Genomic DNA, 16714 nt, shown 5'->3' with positions numbered 1-16714 from the left:
ATGTACCTGTCGTTGAATATATTCTTGTGAGCATAACTTTGGACAGATCCGTCTTCGATCAAAAACTGCATCCTTTGGAAAAATGACGCAGTAACTGCCGGAGGTTGCTTCCGGAGAAGGATGTCCAGAGGCGATGGTGACGAGTAGCACAGAGGGTTCCCTTCACAAGCTTTCGACTTGCAACATTCGCTATCCGCACAATCAACCAAACCGTCTAGAAAAGATACGTAAAAGAAATATTCGAAAAACAATGTTTTCAAGAAAGGACCAAGAGTCCACTACTAGTCATGTATAAGTGTTGCAGTTTCTCCACGCAAAAGTCATCAGAGTTGTAATACCCCATTACCTCCATTAAGTAGAACAAAGTGTACTCACCATTGTCGTTATCGATACGATCATCGCAGATCTTTTCCAACGGTATGTTGCAACTTGTACCGCTCCAATCATCTTCGCACTTGCACTGCCACTCTTCATTCACTTTGATGCAGGTTCCTCGTCCAAAGCAGTTATGCGGACAACCCTCTGGATGAATTAAAATGATGCAAAAAAGACATTATTGCATAATTGCGTTACATATCTCGAAGAAAGTTTTTAGCAGTCTTTTATAACATTTTCGAGAGTCTTTATGGCTTAAATGTATGATATGCTCCCAAAGTTAGTGATATCACCCATTGGAGAGGTCGATAGAAACGATTTACAACATAGAATTCTACATTTCCTTGACCAAGAAAGGAAAGGATCACTGAAAAAGTTTTGTCCTACAAAGGAAGGTAAGATTAATATTTACGGATGAATTTTTACATTTGAATCTTGATGGATTTCTACAAGTAAATATTGATGGATTTCTACTGTTGAATGCTGATGAGCTTTTAAAGAGTGACGCGCGAATGTCGTTAATCTTCAATAATGACGAATTTATAAAGATGAAGATTGATGAATTCTTACAGGTCAAGTTGATGTTGAATATTTATAAATTTTTGAAGATGAAAACTGATGAAATTTTACACATGCATTTTTGCAAATTAACAATGCATGGGTTAGAAAATGTTTCATTGAGGAACACATATGTATGAGACTCACAGATCAGGCACTTGCAATGGAAGAGAATAGAGAGATTCATTTCATAAAGAAACATTTTATAATTCATTCAACATATTATTTACCTAATGTACAGTACTCCCCATTCCAGCCTTGAATGCACAAACACGTTCCGTTAGAGCACTGTCCATGCTCGAGACATCTAGCATCACACAATTTTTCATTGCATTTCGAACCAGACCAACCCTGATTGCAGATACACATATTTCCCTGGCATCTTCCATGAAAACCGCAGTCCAAATCACAAACCTCTGCCATAAGAAGAAAAAGATTACGTTAGTTGTATAACAAAAACTTAATGTCGTGCGAGATAAGTGCATAATTAACACGAGTAGGCTTCGGGAAAAAGACAAAAAAAAAAGTTTTCTTAATTATGAGGATCACCTTTCGAGCAGTCGGGACCTGTCCAATGGTCATCGCAAATGCAAGCCTGATGCTCGACGTCGAAATGCCCATGCTCTGAACAATCCGGTAGACAACGAAGAGAATCGAGATCGGGTTCCCCGCAGTCCGCACCTTTCCAGCCTTTGCGACATATGCACATGCCATTCGCGCAGATTCCGTGCTCTGAACAAGAAGGATCTAAACAGTCCACTAGAATGTATACAATTACCTTATTATTTTGAGAATTACCATACATACAATGATCTTTTCCATACTTATATCAAAACTTGCATTTTTTGTGGAGTGGTGTCCGTCCTTTTAGGCTTCAAATAGTAAAAATACAAATGCTCTGGAGGGTTATGTAATCTCCCCCTCTCCCCAAAAATTCCATGAAAGCGTGTGTACCGCTGGAAATGCGTTTAATTCTTGGGTATCCTAAGAAATACGTTGGAGATACTTGATTATTTCTAGACGTGAATATCCCCAAGCATAGACGTTCGCAGGATTTTACGGAACATCATCATCACCACCCCTCCACGACTGATTCGTGTGAATTCTGACCACGAGGTCCTGATGACAGCTCTCCATTGAAGAGCCGAAACGCGTCGACCATTCGACCAATTGAATTTATTTGTCTTGAAAACGTGGCAATTTTTGTATAAATTGAATTTTATTAAAATTTCCTCACCTTCCTCACAGTGAAAGCCCTTGTAACCAGCAAAGCAACGACACAAACCATCGATACAATCACCATGACCATTGCAGTCATTCACCTCGCATTCATCTTCTCTTAACTGACATTCTTTGCCTTTCCAACTTGGATTACAGAGGCATTCGCCGTTGGAGTAAAAACCTCTTCCACTACATAACACGGGACAGACACCTGTAAAGAAGAAAAAAAAAATGTATCTAATTAGTAAAAAGTCCATTGAAACATATTAAAACACTCAAATAATTTCAGTAATCAATTATTAATTTAAAAACTTATCTCAAGGGTTTTCAACTGTGAGGAGCGCGTTGTTTAATTCGAAGTAAAAATTGACTGGGAATTTTTTGGGGAAGGCTCCGAAACCTCCTCTAAAAGGAGGGGCGGAACCTAATTTTTTTTTTAATTACATCGTGATGAGCATTTTCAAGTAGTACAGGTTCCTCGACATAAATTGACCATCCTGCAAATACAGTCGAACTTGTTTAATTCGAAGTAAAAATTGAATTTTTTTTTTGAATTATCAAATTAATCTATCCTGGATCTGTAAAAGAACTACTTGCAAATGATTACAATTTTATCATCAGTTACGAAAATGTCCCCCAAATTTACTCATCATTCTCTTACGCTCTATCAACGAAATTTTTTTCCTTGATGTATTATTATCTGAAATTTTAAATATTTTCCATAGTCTTAAATAACGAGAACAAAAAAATTCAGATTTTGAAAGGCACACTTTGATCTTTATAGGCTGAAAAAAGCATAATTGGTGGTACACTAAAGGAACATAAATTAGCCATGAAATAACAATTCTCATTTTAATTTTATCTTAAACAATCTATAAATGCAAACAACTCACGATCAGCACACGATTCACCAGCGTAATCAGATTCACACATGCACCTTCCTAAAACACAAGTTCCATGCCCGTGGCAATCGTACGGACATGCCAAACTACCCTGATCTGCACAAGGAAAAAAAAATACATGAGAGAGATCTGGTGATGCTAAATAGTAACACAATAAGTGAATTTAATTCAAAACTAGAAAAATTGCTGCCGTTATCATACCAGTCAAATTCGGAATGAAGGCCACTTGTTGTGGGTGATCCCCATCGTTATACACAGATATATACCAAGACCCTTTATCTAAGAACTGCACAAAGTCCAGTATGAAAGATTCCTGGAAAATATAAGAAGAATGGAATTTAAGACTAATAGCAAGGGGTTTTTCCTCTCCTGAAACAGGAAAAATAATAAGACTTCATTATTATTATTACCTGCGTTGACCTCTTACTGTCCTTCTTCCGTGTGTCCAATATCTCAGCGAAGTCATATCGGGTATGCGTAGGGATTCCGTTCTTTCGGCCATATACACCTATGCTAGCACCTTCGATCAACGAGTAATTGAATCTCACTAAAGATGGCACGTGTTGTTGGAAATGGATGTTCCAGTGTCCGAATGAGTCGACTTTTTGAGAATAAACTTTCCCAAGATAAGCCTCGGAAAACGTTTCGGTTCTAGGAGGTAATGTTTTAGATGGTAGTGAAGAAGGATCTGTAAAACCGTGAATAAAAATCGATTTTAAAAAATAAACTTCGGAAATTTCAATTCATCAATAATCATCTGCAATTTATTATAAATAGATCTCGAGAATCGGGTAAGAAAAATCCGCATGCAATTTTCTGCGACGTCGTCAGCGACTTGAACGAAATCCGTTGGTACGCACCCGAAAATCTTATAAGGAAACTAAATCTTCAAGGTGTAGGCGAAGAACTGAAGCGTCAAATGTTTGATCGAAGTTATTACAGTCAAACCCCGTTATAATGAACTTCAAGACGACGAAAATTTGTTCACTAAATAGTTCACGGAATAGTTTTTCCCCCCAAGACATTTTTAATATGAATTCATATCAGCAAAAGTGAAATTTTATTATCGGTTTCATAATGAATTCGGGGTCTTATTAATGTCCCATCAGTTGAATTTCTTGCAATTGATCGTTTTTGCCTATCCGAGGTCAATATAAAAGCTAATTAGACTTGGACCTAGTTTAAAAAGTTGAACATCTGCGCTTCCGTTACAACGCGCCCCACCCCCCAAGAGTCCACACACAAAACTCCCTATAAAATCCAATGCTGATAGTAAGCTGTCCACTTCAGTACCATACAGTTTGCATGTCATAAATTACATTTATTAAAAAAAAAGAAGAAATATTAAGGCACTAAAGCACGGAATTTATAAATCCCGAAAACAGATTTTAAATTGGCTTGAAACCTTTTGGTGGGATGAACTGTAATTCCATCATTTTTCGATAGGAGTCCACTGTATAGTTTTCAGTTTTTTTTAAGTGTAGTTTACATTAATTTTAGTGGAATAATTGAAGAACAAAATGGCTGAATACAATCAAATACAGGAAGGAAGCGATAAAAGTAAATACAGTATAATGAGGTAGAGAAATGACGGTGAAATAATTTTCTTGCGTGTAATCCGTGGATAATATGTTCAGAAAAATAAAGTTAGTGTGGATAACCCCTCCGCGTGTTATCTGCAGCTTTTTCTTTTCATCCTGGGAAATTAGAATAAAAACAATTTTTTTTAAAATAACTTTTTTTTTGTAGATAACAGATGGCCTACAAAAACTGACGTTTCTGCTAAAAAAAAAACTGATCAACAACCCCTTCCGTTCTTAAAGATTTTACTGCGTTTGGTATAAAAGTAACAAAACTAGAAGTTTGCATGTGAGGATTATACGCTAGAAAATAGGAAATATGGTAATACGTGAAGGAAGTGGAGTACAAAGTCAGTAATGAAGTACAGTAAGATGCATCTAAAAAAGAAGTAGCACACGTAGTACAAATTGAAGGATAGTTCTGTGCGAGTAATCAATAAGATTACAAATTGGAAAATTTATTAAAAATGAATTTTAGTACGACTTTCATGCTTCAGTTTTGTGCGATCTTTGACATGTACGAAAATATTCCATTTGAATCAATCTCTCCCATCCGATTAGCTCAAAGTTCTAGCCGACTGAGCTCACGGACCTCATCAGTAATGCTCGTCTCATCCCTTCGACGGGATGAAAAGAGTTGTGAATCAATGTTATTTTCACACACATAATGGAAGAAACACACTGGCATGCATTATTGAAATAACTGATGCTGCGAGGGATTTCAGAAAGGACTTCCCGACTTTGAAATGAAATAACCGGAAACAGTGACAGATAAAAAGCTAGAAAGTTATTGGGTAGTCCCGGGATTTTAAATTCACTTGTAAAATCGGTGGCAAATTTAACTAATAGTTAGCGCCTCAGTCATTTTATTTCACAGATTCTTTTCGTAGAGCCATTCGGAAGTTATTGTTTAAAGGAAGAGCCCCTCCCCCAAACGCTATATCAGATAGAACAATTTCTCTCTCTCGGGAATGCGCACCCATTTCAGTAGAGAAATTGCAAGAAAGTGGTTTTAAATTCTACATTTCAGCTTTCATTCACTACATTCACTTTCATCCCGCCCCTAGGAGGGAGGGATGGGAACTACAGTAGTTTTAGTGATAGGAACCAAGAGACACCCAGGCTGTCACACTAGGTGATATAAGCACACCGTCCCTGGGGACTCAGGTGCCTCCGGGGAACCTAACCATTTATTACAGTCGTTTTAGTGATGAAGGACATTATATCAAGACTCTGACTCCATCTATTAGCCAAAGTTGTAACTAATTCACAAACCGTTTATTTAAAATTAAGGCCCGTCCATTAAACGAACTATATATGTGCATGTGTTATCTTTGTATTCAGTGTATCACTGTTTCCAAGTCATTGAGTCCTTCCTGAAACAACCTGTAATTAAAAAGAGCACCTTCACCACTAATTAGGAGATTATTTATAGACATCACCCACATAAAGCATAAATGCGACACCATCACCGTATTTCTTCGAGAGAACTATTTAATAACAAATATATTATTTGAACACGACTGTTAGTATCGTTAGTAGCAGCAGAAGCAAGTCAAGGACAGCTAGAATGAGGTTAGATAAAGAAGAATCAGGCAGACCAGAAGCCCATTAGTCTGGGAATAAGCAGTTTCATGTCAGTTGTTAAAAGACGCAAGGAGAAGATTTTGTAGCAGCAGCAGTTCCACAAATACTTTTTTTGCTTCTTTAAATCAGACTTACCGGATGAAGTCTCAGTCTCAGCTACTGAATACACGGTGGGTTGAACAGCTGGATATTCTACCTCGGATGTTTCAGTAGGGTTCTCGCATGTACAGCAACTACCAACCCCGTTTTCGGTTATTATTTCCATCGCCCTATCGGTAGAGACCTCTGGAGGCTGAAAAGTAGGACTGAACGTTTCAGAATAAGTATCAGTAATCGGATTTAATTCGACTGAATTGTCGGCGAATGTTACATACAGCTCTGTGCCGACTGCAATGTCGTCGGTATCTGAGATAATTATGCCATCCCATTGGTCAGTTTCAGTAATGACGTCTACTGAGGTAGTTTTCGTGGATATTGGACTTGTACTTGCTTTAAAATCATCAGAATCAACGACAGCAGGGTCTGTCGCGGGTGTTTCGGTTGCGGTGTCAGTCACGGCAATGGGTGTAGCAGTTGTGCTTTTGACTTCATTATGATGTTCCTTTCTACCTTCTCTAGTAGGCACGACACCGGGAACCTCCGTGGTGGATCCTACAGTCGCTGCTTGAGTAGGCTCTCTGTCAACCTGAACATACTCGGGATACTTGATTTTACCGGAGCTTCCGTTGTCTGGAAGGAGGATGGGTGGTTCTATGACGCTTTCTTCGTGTTGAAATGGTATCTTGTCACCGGAGATGTTCATGTCGTGCTCTTCCGGGATCGTCACGTGATGGATGTTGGGATCATGCATCATTAACGCCTCAGGACTCCCCATGACGTGGATGTTCTCGAACGAAGTGCTGTTAGATTCAATAAATACAGTGTCCTCCGTGGATGGCGACTTCTCTCTTTTGGTCTTTATCCCCTTGGCGTCATCAGGCTCGAACAAGTAGTCCTCGGTGAACTCTTCTTTCGGAGAGTTGGCGATTTTCGCTTCGCTGTCATTCAGAGGGAAAGGACCATCGTTGGGATGGTCACCGCTCGACATGTCATTGTATTCCAGGTTTTCGGTTTCGTGAGTAGTAGCGGTAGAAAGAGATTCGGAAAAGTTTGATTGCGACTGTCGCATGCTGTGAACATCACGAATATGGCGCGAATGAGCTGAAGAGGGTTGAGTGCATTTGCATAAAGGGTACATACTTTGTAAATCTGTTCCGTCGCTCGTCCCGCTGGTGTCTTCTATCATGACTGGACACGGGTGCCGGCTGGTGTATTGCCAATTTAGGACTGCAACTGCTGGGGAAAAGGAGGAACATTAAATATGCGTAAATTAGAAATTCAAACTGCAGCCATAATTTACGAGAAACTACAAGAAAGATATGAAGTCATATTATACTTTTCATCAATTACATGTGGAAACAAAAGTTTATTATGTCGTGTTGATTCCTCAAAAAACAGATATTTTCGCGAAGAATTATTATCGGTAAAATGCTGCTTAAAGTGTTTGATGGAATTTCCGAAAAGTTTACTGTCAACAATTGACCGCTACCCATAAACCAACAGGAAAATGCACAGAAGAGAAAATTCACCAAAAGGAACATTCATTTAAAAGAAAAATTTATCAGAAGAAAAATTCACGGATAAAAATATTTCATCGAAAAATGGAAAATTAATCCAAAACCACGTGCATTATTTGTGAGAGGAATCGAGTGAATGTGTTGGAAAGCTATCGATTGAGATACCAAGTGAGTGGTGGTGACTCTTTCGCTCAATAGGTCACCCACTCGAGAATACACGTGGTGTCGGCTGATTATCATTTTTATCGATAAACTTTCCTGTCGGATTTCGCGATTCATCATTTGTGATGAAGAATGTGTGAAGAAAGCGAACATTACAAGACTCATAATATTGCTGTGAATGTTTTTATCTTCTCTACACTTAATTTGATTTTTATTGCACAATACGTGTAGTATTGTATCATGTACGGATAAAAATAACTAATTGGTTTGATGAAGAGAAGAAAATTCACAAATTTGTCCATGAAATTGGACAAATTCGACAAAATTTTCAGTCCCACGGGTGTCCGTTACTGAGAGGTTCTACTGTATAGTGCAGCATAAAATTTCATTATTTTTTAAGGATAGATAGAGCCGCTCACAAACCCGGACTAATGCAAAGCACCTTACTTCCGTTCCCTCAAAAGAGGCAGAGTTGTGTCGGAAAAGTTAGCAAAGATTTATAGTGGTGGCTCCCCGTGCCCGCAAGTTTCGAATTACTCGCGTCGTTCTCCCCAGGAAGACAGCCATCAACCAATGCAACATACAAGCCATTTGACAAAAAGGGGGGTGACTGAATCCAATGAATAGGGAGAAAAATTGCACGTGCACCCAGTGGCACATAAGGGCCGGAGACCGCAGCCTGGGATTCCGAAAGAAATGTGAAAAAGACTTGTGGGTAAGAAAGAAGAGGAAGAAGCTGGCAAGTTGAAGTGGAAGAGCTTTGAGAATGATCAAAATACACAATACACAATGTATACAAATTACATATATACAGCGCCTCGACTGTGACGGGAAACGAAGAAACAAAGCCTCCGTCCACAGTGCTGAGCAGTTTTGCCTGTCCTATTGCAGAATATGCAATATACACACACACACACACAGAATTCACACAGAGCCTGCACTGCAACGGGAATAATCAAACAGAGCAACCGTTGACAGTGCTGGGCATTCACATTTGAATTACATGCATATATTATTTACTTTACAAAAATTTCCCTTTTTTATACTATTGGGAATGCACAAAAACATTACTCTATGAAGGTAGAAATGGGTACAAATATAACCATGAGCTCATACAAATATATATTCAAGGTTACAAATTACTATCATACTATAAAATATTTTTTAAGGAAAATGTCTTACCAACAAAATATGCTAGGGATGTTAAGAGTGCTAATGAAACCAACATGAACGTGATAGCAGCACATTTCCAGCTACACCTCGACGATAGCGTCTTTCTGAATTGGAACCGCGAGTGACTGAACCGACTAGATACTGGACGTCTCAGGTTACTTCGGACGGGGATAACAGGCACAGAAGTTGCAGAGGGATATGGCAAGTGGCACCTGTGAAAAATAAAATATTTAATCAACAAATCCAATTAGAGAGAAGTCGTCTGAGAAAAAATTCAGGCTAAGATTTTTGACATTTTAGGTAGAAAATACAGGATGATTCAAAATTCTTGGCTCAAAGTTTGCGCCTCTTGACGGCCTAGGACAAGAGTTCTTAACTAGTGGGTCACAGGAGCTTCCGAGATGAGACGTTCAAATCCGCTACCAGAATAGCCAGGGCTCATAAGCTATGGGTTTCGAACAAAACTTCATTCACAGGGCTTCCATAAAGTTTCAAACGAACCCACTTACAGCTAAGGACTTTTGAGCTATGGGTCACGACGCAAACTCGATCCGTAGTAACTAGGGAGATGTACAAATCCACTTACGGACAGGGATTCTTGAGCTATGGGTCGCGACACAAGTTTGATTCGCTGATGAGTAACACGCATCCATTTACAGTCCTGTTGTAAATGCGCTCAATGCGCCACTGGTTTTCGAAAATCGGAAAAAATTCCCATGGGTTTGCGTAGCTTCATGTTGATTTTGAGTCACGAAGCTGTTTATGTTGGGGATTTTTAAGTCACGGATGAAAAAAGTTAAGACCCCCAGACCTAAGACATTGACCCAAGTGTGCCGAAATTAGCGCCATCAATGTATTCATCCAACTACATTGAGTAACAATGTATATATTTCAAGTTCGAAGCGTTTTGAAGCGTTATGAATCCGCCTGTAATAATAAATGGTAATTTATTTTACTACTCAACCGCAGCTGGTAAAAATAAATGCGTAAAACATTCAAGACTTCCTTAATGATTTGTTAACCAAAAGAAGAAAAGAATAAATTTATTCATTATAAACAACCATACCTATCAGCACTCTTATCATCAACGTGATGAGATGAATGTGTTGCATTATCACTTTTCTTTGTTGCAGTTGATAGCTTCGATAAATCTAAAAATAATATCATTCATTTAATATAAATGAAGAATAAACTAATGAATAAATGAAAATTAATTGCCATAGAAATAAATTTATTCATAAATAAAGGGGTTGTTTCAATCATTTTAGCCTTACAATGCAACTATTAACTAAGCTAGTTAATTTCTTTAGTTGAATTTTGTATCCAAAATATACACGAGAAATTATTTATTTTCAAAGAACTTTTTCAAAGAATTTTAAATTCATCGTTATTCTTATAAAGTTGGTTGTTTCTTCATAAACAGAGTAGTGTAAAAAAGTCAACATTACAGAAGAGATAATTTGTATAAATTGATAAATTATTTTTATTTGAAATAAATTTTATGGCAAAACAGGAATCACATACGGGCGATATCGATGTGTTAAAAGTTATATTTAAATAAATTTAAATTTACAGTTGCAATATGTATTAAGTTTACATATGCTTATAGGGACTTCCCTGTTTACCTTGAGCCCTCCAAATCAGTTCATTTTTTAGCAGGTCCTAAGAGAAGGTTTGTGAGCCTCAGATGTCTAAGCCGAGACCCTGTCTACTATTTTCTTGTGGGTACTGTAAAAAGTCCTCAAAGCTGTTTCCACAGCGGGTCGCAAAATACTTGATCCCGGCCAGGTTGAGAATTCTGACAAATGATTGAATGATAATATACAACTTCGTTGGAAAAACCGTGTTTAATTGCCGAAGGCTTACTTACCACCCGGTATAAAGATTGACCCGGACGGTGTCCGAGACAAACACGTCGAGAAATCCGGATCCTGATCCTTCATGTGGCGATCTATCGTGTTTCCGGCAGATACGGAATTGCTATTGGCCCCTACATGCGGCTGACCTTTGGCACTGCTCTTGTTGAGTGATAACTTGTGAGACGTGATGAGACCCGACGTACTATCGGTGAGACCTGTGCGGAATAATAGAGAGCAGTCACTCATAAATTATTCAAGCCTTTCTTCAGACACAGAAAGACAATCGGTACAATGCTGCTCCGGAAGAGAGAAGGAATGCCTACGAGAGGTAATATTTCTTTGATGAGATTTTTTTTCCTCCAAGATTGTTCTACTTTGATTACCGGACGATAGATGGCACATGGAAAACTCTCATGATATTTTTATGACGTCTATTTTGTAATACAAATACAAATACAACGCCACAACAGGCAAATTGCCCAACGAGGTGGCTGACTTAAGAACATCATGGATCCCCGAGCCATTTTTTGGAGGCCCTACCTACTACTGCTACACCCCAAATGCAACCCCCCACGGAACCCCCCAACGAACCCGTACATGCGGGAATGTGCGTGTACGTGTAGTGTAACCTGACGTAAAGTTTGTTTCTGTGCAATGTTTGTTATGTGTAGTGCTGCCATCTGCCACCAGTTTTTTTTCTAACTATGAGTGAAGTGTTATGATTGAATGATTTATCGTTGTAGGACTGTTGCTCTCTGTGGCGAGACTTTTTAATGGGGAGATCGGCTCGCATTTGCGCCTTGAAGTTGGGAACCACAGAAAACCAACTTCAGCCGACCACCACTGTGGGGTTCGAACCCGGATCCTCGCATCGCGAGTCCGTCACTATAACCACTCGACCACCACAGCGGCGTAAGGCATATAAAAACAATAATGTCATAAATTGACGCCTAGATGACGCCTAAATACATTCATTTTCAAAAAGTGGCGCGTAAATAACGTCTTCAAAATGAGTATGACCACCAGATTTATGGCGTCAATTCTTAGGCATATTAAAACGATAATGTCATAAACAGAAGCCTAAATGACGGCTAAATATTGTCTAAAATCGGCACCTAGACGATGTCTTAATATCGTCATAAACTGGCACCTAGACGATGGCTTAATATTGTCATAAATTGACACTTAAATTATGTCTAAATTTGGGAGCATAGATTAAATCCAAATGCTATCAAAAATTTGCACTCACACAGATGTCGTATAAATGTTCTCTTAAATTGGCGCCTAGGTAATGTCTAAAAATGGTTATAAAAATTAGCACCTATAAAATGTCTAAATATCTTCGAAAATTGGCACCTATAGATGACGTCGGAATATTGTCATAAATTTGAGCCCAGTCTAATATATTTTTAGAAATTGGCACCTAGATGGCATCTTCGAAATGACTGGATATAATGACCAATTTTATAACGTCAAATTTTAGGTGTATAATAACAAAAAAACGGGCTACTTTTTGACGTGATGTTACTATTTGAGCGGCCGAGAGTATGATTTAGGTGCGAAAACATTAACGCATAATACGATCATCCGGGCACTAGATTTCAATTTGAGCCTATCGTTCGTACTAATATGCAGTAATCGTGCACTTGGCATTGTGTAAACAAAATGTAAACACACATAATAGTAAGCCAATGATAATAATTTCCGCCAAATGATACTTACGTCTACTGGGTAATACCAGCGTACTGTCTCTGGCCAACGCTACCTCGGAGCCCGTGAAAGTAGCGTCCGAATTGATTGCGTCCTCGTCCTCTGACGACGGCGACGACGACAGACCGGATAGTTGGTGGTGCAGCCTCCTGCTTTCCCGGATCGGGCCATCGGAACCGAGCATGCCAGGTTCCCAGCGGGCAACGTCTGTTGGCTGATTGCCGCCTTTCTCGCCTTTGACGATACCCTCCAGATACAAGTTGTAAGGCGTCGGAGCTTTACCACCACCAGTGCCGCCTCCTCCTCCTCCCCCACCACCGCCACCCTCTTGAGAGCGTTGCCGGTTGGTGGCACCTCTACCTGAGGGGGGAAAAATAAATGAACATTGATAACTCTCACACACGGAAAGTGGTTCAAACGTGTACGCACTATCCATTAAAGAAGCCCTCCCATAAATGTTATCAATGTAGAAAGGAAGGGAGAGAAAATTATTGAAATGACTGATGATCGCCAAATAAGACCCGATATCGCAGCCCGGTCCAAAACACATACGGGGGTTTTGGCAATATTCACCTCAAAGATCTCTCCAAAATTTCCGAAAGCATATCATCCTTCATGTTTTAAGGATTTTCTAACTGCATGAATTCGTTTGGAAAAAAAACTAAAAATCAGTCATTAGATGGCAGCAGTAGTTTCAAAATATGTTCATTGACCCCTTTCATTTCCCTTACGATCAAGGACGAAATATTTCGCCCAAACGCCAGTGGTAAATTTTATTATCCAGTTCTGTGTTTTCTTCCCTCTCTCCTCCCCATCGCGAAGCTTTATTGTAACCCCATGAACCGAAGTTGTTTCCCCCCCCCCGTTTTTTCTATACTCCCGTTAGTTATTCCCCCAACAAAAAAAGCATATAAACAAAATCATGCAAATGGGTCCAAGAGATATAGACAGACAAACGACTCTCCAACAATAACAGATGGCACCACCATCACGATGACGCGACCTTAAATTTTCTATATTTTTCAACTAGAGTAAATCCCCCTCTAACGGCCACCCTACTTCAACTGCCGAATAATAATCGTGTTTCATTCTAAACAATTCAGTACCCCCCCCCCCCCACTTCTTTTTTTATGGTCAGTCGTATATTACGGAAGGATTTTTTTGAGAACATCGTTGGCTGCAAAAGAAGGATTTGACTTGCATGGATGGTCTGTAAAAGATACCCGAGGAATGAATGTTTAGTAAAAGGGACTATTCTATATACGTACAATCGAACCCTGTTATATCGGCCCTTTTTAACGACCGTATTCACCGACAGACTACAATCGCAGGTTAAAGGATTAGAGAATATTGTGATTGGGGGTTGACAGTGATCCGATACACCGCCAAACACGTGCAGATCCGGGTGGGGGGGGGGGGGGGGAGTTCCAATGATGGCGATCACTCCTCCCAACAGCAGAATATGAAAATAAATCGTCTGTCCCATACGCGTTGATTCGCATTTACAGAATAAGTTGCTTTTCCGGCGCATCGCCCTGAATTTGTCTCCTTCCACTCCATTACTACCTGAAGATGCCTGCCTTCACTTCATTTGAATCTGAAGTTGTCTGACTATGCTTCATTCCCAGCTGGAGAACTGGAGAAACCGCGAGATACCCAGGCTCTGTCACCCAGTACTTTCGCTCAGAGTACGGATTGGAATGGGACCAACCATCCCACTTAAGGACCGAATATGGGAAAATTTGCCTGCCCCGTAAAATACGGGACGGTCAAACGAACTTGCACAATTCACCCCTCCCGTCACATCGTCCTGGATCCGTTCTTGCCGCCAAACTTGTTATAGCATCCGAATTCTGCGAAACATTATGACGTTAAATCGGGGATCAAGTGTATTTATATACCTCTGAAAATAATCAATGATGACAAAATCATTTTGAGCTAAATATGAGGGGGTGAGGAGGGGTAAATAATTAGGAGACAGCTTGTAAATTGTTTCTTTATTTACAAGCTGGAAAATGGGAAAACGGGACAAACCTTTGTCTTTTCCAAGTACCGGAAAAGACAAATAGGAGATTTAAAATACGGGACAGACATTACCAGATAATACAGCTATCAGCAGTCACTACGAAAAACGTATACAATGGTAACTAATTGGTAAAATGGTTAAGATGCCTAATTAACCTACCTATTAAATTCGTGGATTATACAGGGTTGGTGGAGTATCCGGTTAGAAAAATTTCACCGCTGGAATTCAGCATCACCATTCGAAACGGGACGTATCACACGACATTTTCCCCAAATACCTAAGCCTAAAATCGCATGTACTCATGTATCTCTGCAAAAGCTCATTAATGTAATATTTCGCTGTATCAGCGGGAAAATGAAAGCAAAAGAGGCCGTTAAGCGGAAAAATAGGCTTTACGTAACAAGAAGGCGGAAATGAAGGCTTCAAGTGGGGGGGGGGGGGGTCTTTGTCAGGGCCTTAGGAGGACATATCATCACGTATTATAAGCTACAGTTAATAACATTGATCTCCAGAGGCACCGGCTTCAACAAGATCTCACTCTCTTTCTCTCTAGCGTTCGTCTGAGAGACTATATTGATCCAGGAAAGCGCCCTTCATTCCCGAAGGGCCAGCCAGCCGTCATCGGTTATCTCCGCAAAGAAAGTAGAAAAGACCATCTACTACAACTACTACTACCATTTTCTCCATCACGGCCATTCCTTTGACCATCGATGTCCATTTTTATGTTTTTCCCCGTCAGTCCTCCTGCCGCCCCGGGGACCAAAGAATCAATCAGAGTTAAGGACGTCAAGTTTTGGATTATCTTTACGCCAAACTTACAAATACGTCATTAGTAGGAGTTATTTTTTGTATTCCATTTATAGGACCCTCCTGGGGTTCTTAAAAAGCTGTCGGAGAGGTCAGCAGATCGAGAAGAATTCAGAATAAAAATACGGAGTGGCTACGTCATAGGATGACCAGATGAAGTTCCTGTGAAACCGGTACATGACACGGAATTCATTAATAAATGTGGGACTAAACCGGGACACATTTTCAAAATCTCATTCGGTAGGCATAATCGGTTTGGCGTAAAATCGCACACTTACAATGTACATAATACGAAAACATTATCACGCTATACTTCTACACTTAGTGATGCCAAAACTGATGTTTCCATCAGGTTGGGCTCAGGGGTAGGTATGGGATCTCTGTGTATGCACACAGATCCCATACATACCACAGAGCCACACATGGGATACCCTGTACACTTGGATGCACTGCAGATTTTCGTTTCCTTTTATTTTTTAAATACTGGTAATTTTTAATGAGTTTTAGCAATAAATTGGGGATATTCACGGCAATTGGCAACCTCTTTTAGTTGACAGTGATGTCCAATTTTTTTCCCCCCAAAAGAAATATAGCCACCCTTAAAAAACATGCAAAGACCATACAAGAGATAGGAGCTAGAAAGAAAACACGGCATAGACTATAGAACCTTTTGAGTCCGCGGATATGCGGTAATTCTGCCGCTCGCGGGACAGGACTCGAATTTGCAGGCTGACCACGTAACCTGTATTTTACGGGACATTCTAGTAAGTGATTGTGGTCATCCTAACTTTTCATAAAATATTTCTCGTGTTTTCTCCACAATTTTCAACGAGGCTTATCTTCATGACCTAAATTAACGACTTTGACAGTTTTTTTGGCTGTAATTGGCAACTTCACTTGCTTTTGACAATTATTTTTGTCTGAACGCCAGGACTCTGGGAACTATAAGTTGTGCGGCAATTTTTGGTCAAGATAAAAGTGTAGCTCGGGCCATATCGTGCCTTCTCGGGACATTCGCCCTTTCTTGGGGACCTCCTCCTTCGAAAGGGGTATGCTCAAGAAAAGGAGGGTTTGTCTACCGCCCTCCTCACATTTTGCAGATTATTTAAAACTTGAAACTGTCAAAAGTTTCTCAAAA

General features: G+C 39.7%; 1 protein-coding gene across 6 annotated transcripts in view; it reads right to left on the bottom strand.

Annotated features, from left to right (window-relative positions):
- The window catches only part of LOC149067401 (teneurin-m-like), a 304834-nt gene that overhangs the window by 12779 nt on the left and 275341 nt on the right, over window positions 1-16714 (bottom strand). For 4 of the 6 annotated variants that reach the window (XM_089253034.1, XM_089253033.1, XM_089253036.1 and 1 more), the window contains 13 exons: window positions 12756-13103; window positions 11045-11248; window positions 10241-10325; window positions 9184-9386; window positions 6359-7558; window positions 3467-3744; window positions 3258-3369; window positions 3048-3152; window positions 2171-2365; window positions 1483-1692; window positions 1164-1349; window positions 376-522; window positions 7-214 (listed from right to left, as the gene is read on the bottom strand). In XM_089253034.1, coding sequence (XP_089109160.1) covers window positions 7-214; window positions 376-522; window positions 1164-1349; window positions 1483-1692; window positions 2171-2365; window positions 3048-3152; window positions 3258-3369; window positions 3467-3744; window positions 6359-7558; window positions 9184-9386; window positions 10241-10325; window positions 11045-11248; window positions 12756-13103 — 3481 coding nt within the window. The remainder of the gene's footprint in view (window positions 1-6; window positions 215-375; window positions 523-1163; window positions 1350-1482; window positions 1693-2170; window positions 2366-3047; window positions 3153-3257; window positions 3370-3466; window positions 3745-6358; window positions 7559-9183; window positions 9387-10240; window positions 10326-11044; window positions 11249-12755; window positions 13104-16714) is intronic. The other 2 variants (XM_089253039.1, XM_089253035.1) reach the window with 2 other exon arrangements.

The sequence above is a fragment of the Pholcus phalangioides genome, unplaced genomic scaffold (assembly GCF_987345545.1).
Source record: "Pholcus phalangioides strain wild (caught in Gottingen) unplaced genomic scaffold, Ppha-v1.0 ptg000031l_1, whole genome shotgun sequence".
In the NCBI taxonomy this organism is placed as follows: Eukaryota; Metazoa; Arthropoda; class Arachnida; order Araneae; family Pholcidae; genus Pholcus; species Pholcus phalangioides.
Note: the sequence above shows the minus strand (reverse complement) of the source record. Positions and strands in the feature narration are given on the sequence as shown.